General features: G+C 39.7%; 1 protein-coding gene across 1 annotated transcript in view; it reads right to left on the bottom strand.

Annotated features, from left to right (window-relative positions):
• kif1aa (kinesin family member 1Aa) overlaps positions 1-13500 on the bottom strand; it is a 114028-nt gene that overhangs the window by 28953 nt on the left and 71575 nt on the right. Inside the window, exons 36-38 of the mRNA XM_060919789.1 lie at positions 4992-5106; positions 4595-4728; positions 4400-4461 (exon numbers count right to left, since the gene is read on the bottom strand). Coding sequence (XP_060775772.1) covers positions 4400-4461; positions 4595-4728; positions 4992-5106 — 311 coding nt within the window. The remainder of the gene's footprint in view (positions 1-4399; positions 4462-4594; positions 4729-4991; positions 5107-13500) is intronic.

Below are 13500 nucleotides of genomic sequence, written 5' to 3'. Positions count from 1 at the left end.
TTCGGCCAATTGATTTGCTACCTAGGTCAATTTACTTCAGTCCTGTGGACATTTACGGTCCGTGTAGACATAACGGGGGAAAATTGCCCCCCCTGAAAAAAAATTCAGGAGCCGCCACTGATTACAAGCCTCCATCTTGTAAGTCAGTAGAACACAAGAAGGCAGTAAGTAGTGTCTTTGGTCGATAAAAAATGGAGCAGCTGTTCTGACACATTTGGTTTTGGCAGTGATATGGCTGCCCTGGACTGCATTAACCATTAGCCCCATCAGACTACTACAAATCACATGACCCTGTCACATGCCCTTCTGACTGCACTCACTTGTTATGTGTTGTCCCTTGATAAGTGTCCCTTTACAGTACTGTGTAAAAGTATTAGGCACTCTATTTTTAATACAAATTTTGTGATAGAGTTTCATTTTATGACTTCTACATTATTGAGTCAGTATAAAAATATTTTAGATTTCCAAGTCTAAAAAAAAAAAAAGGCTGCTGGGTAAGTGTGCATGAATAGTTACTCAAACTTCCATTAGGAAAAAAAATGAGTTGATTCCTGATTAGCATATCAGATCACATGAGACCATTCCACAATTATTGACACCTTTGTCCACAGTTATCGACACCATTCCACAATTATCGACATCCAGATGATTATTTATTAAAAAAGATATAATAATAATAATAATAATAATAATAATAATTGGTATGTGGTCTTAAGTTAACAAAACATATTTTTTTATTTAAAATTTGTTTTACAGAGACTTATATTTAGTACAAAATATATTTTATATAAATATATCGATGTCGGTGCTTACGTAAATGAGGAATTGTAATGTTTGTAAACAAATGAACTGATAATGTTTAACCTGTGTCAGAAAATCTTTTTGTTCCACTTTCTACCCACCTTCTAAGTATTTTTGTAGATCACATTTTGTTAATCATTCATTGTTGCCTGTATTAATTTCTAGTTTTGTAGTTTAACAATAACTCAAACAATGCTCTAATTTGTTGCAATTAGATTCAGATTGGTGAAGCTTCAGTATTTTTGAACAAGTGATTTTTTAAATTGAGATTTTTAATTCACATCTAAAAATATAAAATGTCTACTGATATTGTAATATGTGGTAGATATTTACAGCACACCGCAAAAAAAATATTTTCTGAATGGAATAGAAAAATCTGAATATTTCAAGCATGTAATTTTTTTATATGCTAGGAATTTAATTCTGGTCTAATTCTATTTATTGCAATAGGATTCCAAATACTCTATAAGAATTCCATTCTGTTATAAATCAGAAAAAAAAATTATGAAATCACAGCACTTTTTTTTTAAGTACTTCATCTATTTCAACAATGTTACGCAGAGATAGATCCATAACAGTTGTAAATGTCACTTAATTCCCAGAGGTGGACAGTAACAAAGTACATACTTGAGTACTGTACTTAAGTACACTTTTTGAGTATCTGTACTTTACTTGAGTCTTAATGTTTTTGGCAACTTATGACTTTAACTTCACTACATTTGAAAGACAAATATCGTACTTTTCACTTCACTGCATTTCTATCAAGGTCCTCGTTACGCATTACTATGAAGTGGCTTTGAACATGGATGTTTTTTCTTTTCTTTTCTAAAACGTGATTAGTTTTTTGCAGGTGACACTGAGACAGCCGATCAGTAATCACTAGGGTCACGTCACATCCATAGACTGTATATAGTCAAGATCAATGATTTCTCCACAGCATTATTTAACATGATCAATTGATGGCAGAATGGAAGGAGGTGGTACTTCTGGGGAATGCACACACCCATGGCCATACCTAGAACCCATGTTTCAGTTTTCTGAAAGGAATAAAGAGTCGTTTCATTTTAAATGGTTGCTTTGTTTGCCTAAAACGGAGCACATCATGGCCTACAAAAACTCGCCGTCCAACCTGCAGGAGCATATTGAGGTATGTAAACGTTTTATTCCAAGAGAAAGCTTCTAATGAAGTTCTCTGTGCTTTTAGAGCTAGCGATAATGTTGCAATAGCTGTGCAGTCTGGTTAGTCAAATGACTTTCTATGGATTTGCCCACCAAGTTGCCATCGCCTTATCCACGGCTAACGTTAACACATAGCTAGTTAACTTGGACACTGTTAGTTAGCGTAACTCCATTTTTACATGCTAAAATGAATAATGTTAACTTATCTGAAGTCCTTTCAGAAATGTTTTAGCATAATCTTGCCAAATAAACAAAATGTCGAAATCTTTCTTTTCTAGTAATGTTAACTACCCAATATGATTTCGAGTTTGAAAAGATTTTGCTCGCATGTCAGGTGGAGCTTCACTGACTAGCTAGCTTAACATTAAACCACCATGATTCCACAGGCAGATTCATATGTGCATGAATACATACTAGTACACTTGCACGCGCACAAGACCTGTGAGATGGATAGTATTGTACTAGTCAGTCACAACAAATGGTTGGAATTTTTCGTTTTGATGTCAGATGATGGTCTTGCATTTTTATTTTATTTTTTTGTCTTGCTTAAAGCAGTGTTGCTGTTGGGCATTTATTAAGCTCAAGATGTGGACCTGGGTTTTAATCAGGTTGGATTGTCACTTTTATTTTCTGAGCAAGCTGCATTTACAGCTATTCCACTGTCTTCCTGATTAACATACACATACATGTGTGCACACACTGCCAGAGCTGGGTCAGAACACTACCATGCTTCTTTGTGGGGGTGGGGAGGAGTGTTACAATTTCAAAAAAAAAAAAAAAAGAAAGAAAATGACAATGGTTCTTTTTCAGTTCAGTTGTGTTTCATTTTGTAACATTCTACCAGGTGTTTATTCTACAGGCTCTACAAGCTCGTCAGTAAATCCAGTCGGTTGCTTCAGAGGCATTAGGTTTTGTAAGCGTTGTGGCAATAATACAACAATGTGTTGACAGAAAATGTTCTTTTAATACTTAAGTATTTTTAAAAGCAAATACTTCAGTACTTTAACTTAAGTAAAAATTTGACCGTACAACTTTCACTTGTATCGGAGTAACATTTGACCAGTGGGATCTGTACTTTGACTTAAGTAATGAAGTTGGGTACTTTGTCCACCTCTGTTAATTCTGCAGGGTGTCGATAATGGTGGACACTGGTGAAACTGATCACTATTATCAACACCTCATGTGACTTCTCAAACGCACGTTTAGATACAAAATGGCGACTGTCAAATGAAAGAGTAAGAAACAAATTAGCTTTTGACAAGGATATCATGAAATATCTGTGAATTTAATCAGTAAAAACATGTCCATGATCTTTCCACCATGCTTACCTGCGATGATAATGTCCTGGTTTTCCTCAAATTGCTGATCGTGCTAAAAAAAATTCCATCTCAGGTAATAAGCTGTGTCATCAGACGACAAGATCAAAGGGTGAGGGGGTCTTCCAGTTGATTAATTAAGCAATAATAACTGTTGAAACTGAAACTCACCTTTGTAAAATTGTTTTTTATTGGTAAATCTGAAAAGGTGTCAATAATTATGGACTGTTGATAACTGTAGCCGCCGCTCTACTATATATTTTTAAGCAAAGGGTCAGCACATCAAAGATTGACTTTGTTTCATTTATTACTGTTTACTGCTTTTTATAGTATGTTTAAATACAGAAATTATTAATGTAATTATTTTTGAAGGCATCTTTGCTCTATAGCATTTCTTTACAGGTGCCTAAGACTTTTGTACAGTACTGTAAGTTTTTCCCTGTTTAGTTGCGAAGCATTTGTGGCGTAGTGTCTTGTGTGTTTGGTGCTATGGTCCACTAGCTATTGTTTCACTCTTCTTGTTTTGTCTTTGTTCTGTTTGTCTTTTGTTTCATTAAAAGCCTACATTTGCATTCATCTCCACCATTTTGTGCCATGCTAATTATTATGTAGCAGCCACGTTACTGCACTACACCACATTACTGCACTACTACTACTACTTTCTTAATTTCCCTGAGGGAACCTTCCCAAAGGGATCAATAAAGTTTTATCTAATCTAATTGAATCTAATCTAATCTAATCTAATCTACTCTAATCTACACCCTCAGAAAATAAAGTACCCCTAAAGGTACAATAAAGTACATTGTACCTTTAGGGGTACAATGACTTGTCACTGGGGCAGTACCCGCTAGGGTATTTATTTGTACTCTTTATATACTGCTTGGGAACATATATGTACCTTTTTGGGCCTAAAAAAGAACAGATAGTTACCTTGAGGTCTAATAATGAGCCCCAGGGTGTACATTAGTGTAGATTGTCCCTTGGGGGACAGAAATTGACTCCTACTGTACCCCTATTTCTGACAGTGTATAATTTATATATAGTATGTGTAAAAATGATGTTAATTAGGATACAGAAGAGAGAATGGAGGGCTGATATTTTACCTGGGCTGCCTGCATCTGCCAGGTGGCACAGACTGAGCTCATACACTCCAGTAATTCGGTTTCTACACACACACACGAAAAAAGAAAAATATGCAAGAAATCTATAATGACACAAAAGCAAGAGTCAGAAGCTTGCTCTCTCTCTCTCTCTCTCTCTCTCTCTGTGTCTAATAGAATGAAGCAAGGTGTGTTTACCCTTCGGATGGCCTCAGACTCCCACCGCTGAACAGGTTTCTGATAGAGCGTGAGGCTGAGAGCTTGGCATCTCGGGAATAAAACACCATGCAGAAGTCTTTGGTTATAATTGTAGGCTGTGTGCAGTTCTCCATCTAACAGAGTTGGAAATCATTTTAGACCACTTGTATGCAATTTTTAAAGTCAATCTGAGAGTGCTCATGCAGGGCAAAAAGCTCTTTTAAACCACAACAGATAATTAATAATAACTGCAAACTGAGATTCCAGTGTTTAATATTTTTAAAAACTGTATAGCAAATCTAGATTGCTGCAATAATCATGAATATCCAATATTATAAATAAATTGCTATCATGAACACAGGCTAATATTAATAGTGTAGTGAGAGTCGAATGGTACCTCCAGGTAAGCAGACAAAGTCATATAGATTTTCTCTCCATATGGAGTCACTCGGTTCAGCAGGAGCGAGTTGTGCATGGATGAATCCCAGGCAGCTTCAAAGCGGTAGAATGTCCTACACATTACATCAAAGGAGATTTAGCCTTATCGTTTTCTAGTCAAAATGAATGGCTTTAATAAGTATAGAACTAAACATAACTTAAAAACAAATATTAATATGGCAGTAACTGAGGCACAACAAAGATCAATCATTGCATGTGTTATTCACATTAATATGCAAAGATCTTAAAGGATTATATTAAAAGTGCGATAGTGATTTCAAAAAGCCACCGATTACAGGACATTAGCATTACAGAATTACAGGATATTTGCATGCCAAAATGAAAAAATGTGTGTGTGTGTGTGTGTGTGTGTGTGTGTGTGAGAGAGAAACACTTAAGTGTCTTTTTAAAGAACACAATCACTAATATGATGAAGAATGACAAAATTATTATGGAAAGAACTGATGAAAAGTACTGACAGGGGTGGGTGGATGTGGGACAATTATACCTAGGATCAAATCCCAAGGAAATGCTTTGTGTGGTAGAGAAAAAAAATCAACAATATGATCAGAGGCAAAAGAGGAGCCATGGGTAAAGAGGCAAAGGTACAAGCCAAGTTTTCATGAGTGTCCCATTATGGCATGAAAAATGTGGTCATTCTCATTGAAATGCCTCCTTACACAAGTTGTAATCACAATAAAGACCTGCAAATTGCCTCATATCTCTTCCTAATGACCATTACAATAAAAAATTATGGATGAAAAACCAGCCCATCCCAAAACATAATTAAGCAACTCTTAAGAATTTACTGCTGTCCTAGTATTAGATCTGTCTGACTTTCATGAGAAAGTATGCGATGAAAGCAGGATGGGCTGCATCTCAAACAAAGACCTATTCCACCCTACTTCTATACTCTGATAAATGTAAGTCTTGAACTTTCAGATAGGTTCATTTCTATCTCTGGCCTTATTCCAAGTGTGCACTTATGGCTCTGGGAGAAACGTGGGCGAGGGTGAGTCGTTGTGAAGCCTACGACAGATAAGGGATCAGATGGAAATGCTATACTTTAGGGCACTTTTACACATAATAGTCCATTTCCCAGCTGTGAATCAGAAGTAAAATCGATACTTTTGTTTAATTTGTGATGTGATTTCATACTACACATAACTAAATAAACCAAAAAGTAAAAAAATATATATATTGAGAGGCATATGGGGCTGAATTTTTATAGCAGCCTATTTATAAAACTCTTATTCATTGGTCAGAAACAAAATCATGGAAAAAATGTAAATCAAAATATCACTTCAGCACAGAGAACAAAGCACTGGTACTCATTAAACTACTAGATAGATAAACTACTAGATTTCCCATGTTTTGTTTGTCCAGAACAAATCACATTTCTGCATTACTACAGCTCTGTGCTTTTGGCTCACTTCAGCAGCTCACATCTACAAAACAATCCAGACCAAAATATATGCCATGTTTGGTTCATTTCCTGCAATCAGGTCGATTCAGAGTCAAATTGCTTTCTCACTGCAATCAAACTGCACCAAAGTTCATGAGTATGATTGTGGAGAAGTCATGGCCTAATGGTTAGAGAAGCAGCTTTGGGACCAAAAGGTCACCAGTTCGATTCCCTGGACCAGCAGGAATGGCTAAAGTGCCCTTGAGCAAGGCATAATCCTCAACTGCTCCCCAGACTGCTCTGGGTATGTTGTACATTACTCTGTATAAGAGCATCTGCTAAATGCCATTCATGTCATGTCACATGTCTAAATACACCACGGGGGGGGCACGCCAGGTTTTGATTCAAGCTGACTAAAGGCAGCACATATGAAGGCACCCTTCGATGAGGAACACAGCTGGACTGAGGACAGAGAGGTGTGGGACAGTTTCACTGAGGAGCTGGTGTGATTCATGGGAGGACAGAAAGAAGAACAAAGAGAGAATCTGGAGGACACATCCTCACCTGTTACACTGCTATATAGACCCTTCCCACTGACGTCACCGGAAACCGGAAGTAAACAAACCCTGCGCCATATTGGAAGACCAACAAACTCGTGATTAGGGGGAAATAACGGCAGCGTGCGGAATTTAAACCCACGAGGCACTTGATTCATCATAAACCTACAATGGTAAACTTTTGTGCTGTGTTAGGGTGTTCCAACAAAGCTGATGGGAAAGGTGAAAAGAAGTCTTTCTACAGAATACCAGCTGTGATTGAAACACAAGCAAACCAAGGAGCTTTCTGCCAGGAGACAGAGAATAAGTGCATTACTGAGTGTCTGTGAGCAAAGGAGAGTCTGAACGTTGCAACCTCCCTATTGGCTGTTTATTGGCTGTTTGTAAAAATGTATCAATTGTTGCCCTTCATCGCTGGCTCGAGAGACGAGACCTGACGAGTTAGTTCGTTGGTAGCAGAACAAAATGTCTGGACACAAATCGGGTTTTCAGAAAAGGAAAGAAAATAAACGCAGGGTCGAAAATACAAAAAAGGAGGCAGAAAATGCAAAACGAGGTTTAAGGTAGGACAAATGGTCACTTTTCTGAGGCAGCCCGTCGTGGCTGCAGGCTGTCAGTTGTGTCATTGAATGGTTACTTTTCTGAGGCAGCCCGCCGTGGCTGCCTGCAGGCTTATTTACTATAGCCCATTTAGTTAAAATAGTTGATATAAAATGTTTATAGTTATAGTTATGTGATGGTTGTCCTCAGTGTTCGAACTATGCCGATATTTTCGGGGGGTCCCTTTTTTTTCCCTGGGGGGTGCTTGCGCTTGTCTCAGAGCGCGGATCTCCAAACACATGAGAAGCCTATCTTACGCACATATCACACGGACTCCACACCTCCACACACGCATCGCGTCTGAAGTCATAACTCATCAGGGGAAATCGTGTCCGCATTGGCATGTTCAAAAAACAACCTCGTGTCAACAATGATACCACACGCAAGAACAAAAAAAACAGTCAGGCTACTCAACAACCAACCTGGCAGCAGCAGTCGTTGTCATATCGGTTTATTTTATCTTTGATGTAAACACAACACTTCGGATATGCAAATGCTTCCCGTTACACACGATTGCTATGTCAATAAACATCATTTTGCCAATATTTTAGAGACCCCCCAACATTTCCCAAATCATGTTTCCAAGGGATCTCATGTCTGTTTCAGGGGATCTCGGATCCCCCGAGTACCCCCGTAGTTCGAACACTGGTTGTCCTGATTTAGACTGGTGTGGTGTTGTTTTTTTTGGGGGGGGGTTGCGCTATGTTGCACCCGGGTCCAGATTAGGGCAGAACCGGCCCTGGCTACATTTCAGGTGTAGTTTGTTTTATGTATGTATATACTTGCATAGATGTGTACTTGGTCTTCCAATATGGCGACTACCGAAATCTCGCGGCGCAGTGACATCATGCGGGAACCCTCTATACTTTTGTGCTCTTTCACACTGCAAGTCTGTCTCTCACTCATGCACATTCATACCCACCCACATACGCAGACTCACAGACCTTTATCACCACCACCATCATCATCACATAGGAGCACACATACAAACACGAGAGCCTGAGAGCCTCTGTCATGCTCTTGGCAAGGCGTGCAAGGAAACCATCCTTTTTACACTCTTTGGCTCCACTTCCATCAAAGTCCTAAATGAGATTTGAGAGTGAGTTAGCTGTGAAAACACTACCACTGAGGTAATGGTTCCATGAATTAATTTTTAGTGCCCTGGCTATGCAGGCCTCGCGAACAGCCAGGTGCTGCTGCAGGTTTCTGTTGTCGCTAACATTTAAAGTCACTGTTTGAAGTGTGTGACAGGGTGTAGGGGCATAAACGCTTCTGTGCTGTTAAACAGAGTCACATGTGCTTGATGAGAGTTCTCTGGTACTTCTTATAAGCCCTGTTGGCCTTTTACTACCCACCTCCACCCATGCTGAGCACCATGCACTGGGCTTGGGCTGGAAATTACACTTGTTTTGCTCCATTTCCATGGTGCCTTGTTTATTTGCGAGCACTGAGGGCTGGGCAGGTTGAAGTTTATGATCTTTTTCAGTACAGCAATCACATTTGCAAACAAATTCATTTATTCTTTAATCTTCAGTAAATGCTTTATCCTGGTCAGGGTCGCAGTGGATCCAGAGTCTATCCTGGGAGCACTGGGTGTAAGGTGGGAATACATTCTGGATGGGACACAAGTTCTTTGCAAGGCACTGTGCACACACCCACAAATTCACACCTATTTCCAATTCCATCCATTATCCATCCATTTTCCGTAACTGCTTATACTGTGCAGGGTCGCGGGCAAGCTGGAGCCTATCCCAGTTGACTATGGGTGAGAGACGGGGTACACCCTGGACAAGTCACCAGATCATCGCAGGGCTGACACAGAGACAAACAACCATTCACACTCACATTCACACCTACGGTCAATTTAGAGCCACCAATTAGCCTAACCTGCATGTTTTTGGACTGTGGGGGGAAACCGGAGCACCCGGAGGAAACCCACACAGACACAGGGAGAACATGCAAACTCCACATAGAAAGGCCCCCGTCAGCCACTGGGCTCAAACCCAGAACCTTCTTGCTGTGAGGCGACAGTGCTAACCCCTACACTACCTATTTCCAATTCAGTGTAGTTAATCCACCTACTGGTGTATGTTGGGAGGATGGAAGGACCCTAATGGAAAACCTCTAGGGTTTTCATCAGCCATAGGGAGAATGGGGCATGGGGAGAATGGGGCATGGGGAGAATGTGAAATTCTGCAGTAGTAACCCAAGCTCAGGATTGAACTGGAGTTTCCTGGAGCTATACCACCATGCCTTATACTCAAGTTTAATACTGAAAGATGCTTCAGATGTTTTCACCCAGAGAAGCTTGAACGCATAAAAGGAGGCTGATGAAAACTTGCATAACACTGCCCACTGGTGGTGCAAGAAAAAACAGCCATATTTGGGGGGGGGGGGAACCCAACAACAATTAATGCATACTGGAGTGTTGACCTTGCTCATGATAATGACTTACATTGTAAATCATAGATTAGCACACACCATTGGGAATGAGAGCCAAGCATGACAGCCTGCATATGAGGCCATAAGTCATAAAAAGCCTACAGCATGTGAGGTGTGATTCTCAATCACAGCCCCACACAGCAGCACCTGTGTTTTACAGCACAGCTTTGACATTTGTGGTGGAAATTCATCAGTGCTGTGGTACAGACTTAATTAAATCATAAATCGCTACCCAGAAGATGTGTTCTAGATGTTCCAAAACAATATATTTTACATGTATGGATCGGTGAAGAAACGGTGACTCATGACTAAATGTCACAGATAACTAAAAAGTCATTTTTAAAATGGTAATCTATGTTCTGACTTTATTTTTATAGTCTGTGTGGAAAGCGTTAATTTCTCACATAAAATCAAATTACAGTTGTGTTGGTTAGATGTAAACATGCTTTCTATAATACAACAGGATAAAAAAAAGAGCTCTACCACACCTCCTGCAAGGATTCAGGCAAGATGAAGCCTACGCAAAGTCAAGCCATGCATTCCACAGCCAAATTAACATCCCACGAAATGTAGAGACCGTACACGCACACAAAATCATTTCCATAGGCTTCGAAAGAAAATGGGGAAAAACAAAAAGAAGGAATCAAACAAATGCTGAAGGATACAAAAAGCAGCACCAAGAGTTAAAAATGAAAAAAAAAAAAAACACACAAAGTATAATGGAAAGTGACTCAATGATGCCAAAAGAATTTCAGTAATATGTATCGATGAAAGAGAGAATGAGAGGATAGGGATTGGAAAAACAATATACCTAGGCATGTCCGAATCAAGAAACTGTCTGCAAAAACACAAAACAACATTGTGTTAGTGGACTTGAGGGCAGATGGGTCAGAGCAAGCATCATCCATGATGTTACTAGTGAAGGTTTGTTGTAGACACTTAACCGACTGTAAGGATACTGTTACAGCGGCCATCTTGGTGATGGTTCAGTACAGTCAGCACAACTGGCTAAGCCTCAGCATTAGTGGCTCGTTCTGTCTTCTAGGTTACTCCTTTGGCTGTGGTCAGTGAGATTATGCTTGATGTAAGGACTGGGGTTACATTGTAAAACAGGAGGTCATGACTGCAGGGGAAAGGAACTGGGAGATTAAGTCTGTTGGAGTGATTTGTTTTTAAGGGCATATTTACGAGAAAGAGATATACATATTGAAATCACAGTGCTGCTTTATTCTTCAATCCTACTGATCAGAAAGTGTTTATATAAACACATACACCGATCAGCCAATCATAAAAAATAAAAACGCTGAAAGGTAAAGTGTTGTTACGACGACATCTGTCAAGGGGTGGGATATATTAGGCAGCAAGAGAACAGTCAGTTCTTGAAGTTGATGTGTTGGAAGCAGGACAAATGGGCAAGCGTAAGGATCTGAGTGACTTTGACAAGGGCCAAATTGTGATGCTCAGACCCAGTCATCTAGCCATCTCCAAAATGGCACATTTTGTGGGGTGTTCCCGGTATGCAGTGGTTAGTACCTACCAAAAGTGGTCCAAGGAAGGACAACCGGTGAACCGATGACAGGGTCATGGGTATCGAAGGCTCAGTGATTCACATGAGGTATGAAGGTTAGCCCACATGGTCCAATCCCACAGAACATCTACTATAGCGCAAACTGCTGAAAAAGGTAATGCTGACACCTTCCTGTTTTAGCCAGCAGGTCCATATGGGCTAGCCTTCATGCCCCATGCGAATCAATGAGCCTTCGACACCCATAACCCAGGGTTCTAACTAGACCAAAATATCAGCGTAGTGACACCAGTCATAACAGCTGGGGGTTCTACATGCTCAGAGATACATTCTAGTGCATTTCCTGGCACTTGCAGGCCTTCCTGAAAGTCACTCTTTTTTGGTAATATTAATGAGATTTTTTTTGCCAAAAGTTGTTGTGATTGTTTTTGATTGAAGACTTATTATAATTAATATTCAATTATATTAGTGACATATTTTTGGAATAAGAATAAAACAAACAGTTGATGTTCACCAAGTGTCAGCTTTATTTTCAGCTTCAGCCATTCAATTGCAATACATTACTCTCCATATCTAACTCGGGGACTGGCACGTATTATGTCCGTGGCATGTAAGTGCCTCTTAACACGGATGGCACTTTACTGTGAACACAGCATAAGGAAGGGGATAAACCAGATGAGCATGATCAGTGAGAAGCTCCACATGGAACGACTCGGGCAGCTATGTACTGGCACTTAGGTGGAAGGGGAGTGGAGTATGTCTGAATGTAGAACATTCACATGGCGGCACGCCATCGCCTCCGCGTAGGCATAACAAGAGAAAATTAAACAAAAGATCACATTTTCAAGATTGACAAGTCTTTTTATTAGCTTAAGCGGCAACTTTTACAGGCGTGTCGGCAATATTGTGGGTGTAGCAGTAAGGAAACATTGCATATCAGCCTGATACACTGAAAGGGCCTAGTTAGAACCCTGATGACCCTGTTGCCAGTTCACCAGTTTTCCTTCCTTGGGCTACTTTTGTTAGATACTAACCACTTCCTACCGGGGACACCACACAAGATGTGCCATTTTGGAGATGCTAAGACCCAGTCATCTAGCCATAACAATTTGGCCCTTGTAAAAGTTGTTCAGATCCTTACGCATGCATATTTTTCCTGCTTCCAACACATCAACTTTGAGAACTGACTGTTCTCTTGCTAATATAGTCCACTCCTTGACAGGTGCCATTGTAATGAGATAATCAATGTTAGTCACTTCGCCTATCAGTGGGTTTAATGTTATTGCTGATATATATATATATATATATATATATATATATATACACAATGGTGCTTGAAAGTTTGTGAACCCTTTAGAATTTTTTATATTTCTGCATAAATATGACCTAAAACATCATCAGACTTTCACACAAGTCCTAAAAGTAGATAAAGAGAACCCAGTTAAACAAATGAGACAAAAAATATTATACTTGGTCATTTATTTATTGAGGAAAATGATCCAATATTACATATCTGTGAGTGGCAAAAGGATGTGAACCTTTGCTTTCAGTATCTGGTGTGACCCCCTTGTGCAGCAATAACTGGAACTAAACGTTTCCGGTAACTGTTGATCAGTCCTGCACACTGGCTTGGAGGAGTTTTAGCCCATTCTTCCGTACAAAACAGCTTCAATTCTGGGATGTTGGTGGGTTTCCTCACATGAACTGCTCACTTCAGGTCCTTCCACAGCATTTCGATTGGATTAAGGTCAGGACATTGACTTGGCCATTCCAAAACATTAACTTTATTCTTCTTTAACCATTCTTTGGTAGAACGACTTGTGTGCTTAGGGCCGTTGTCTTGCTGCATGACCCACCTTCTCTTGAGATTCAGTTCATGGACAGATGTCCTGACGTTTTCCTTTAGAATTCGCTGGTATAATTCAGAATTCATTGTTCC

The sequence above is a fragment of the Neoarius graeffei genome, chromosome 4, assembly GCF_027579695.1.
Source record: "Neoarius graeffei isolate fNeoGra1 chromosome 4, fNeoGra1.pri, whole genome shotgun sequence".
NCBI classification, from domain to species: domain Eukaryota; kingdom Metazoa; phylum Chordata; class Actinopteri; order Siluriformes; family Ariidae; genus Neoarius; species Neoarius graeffei.
Note: the sequence above shows the minus strand (reverse complement) of the source record. Positions and strands in the feature narration are given on the sequence as shown.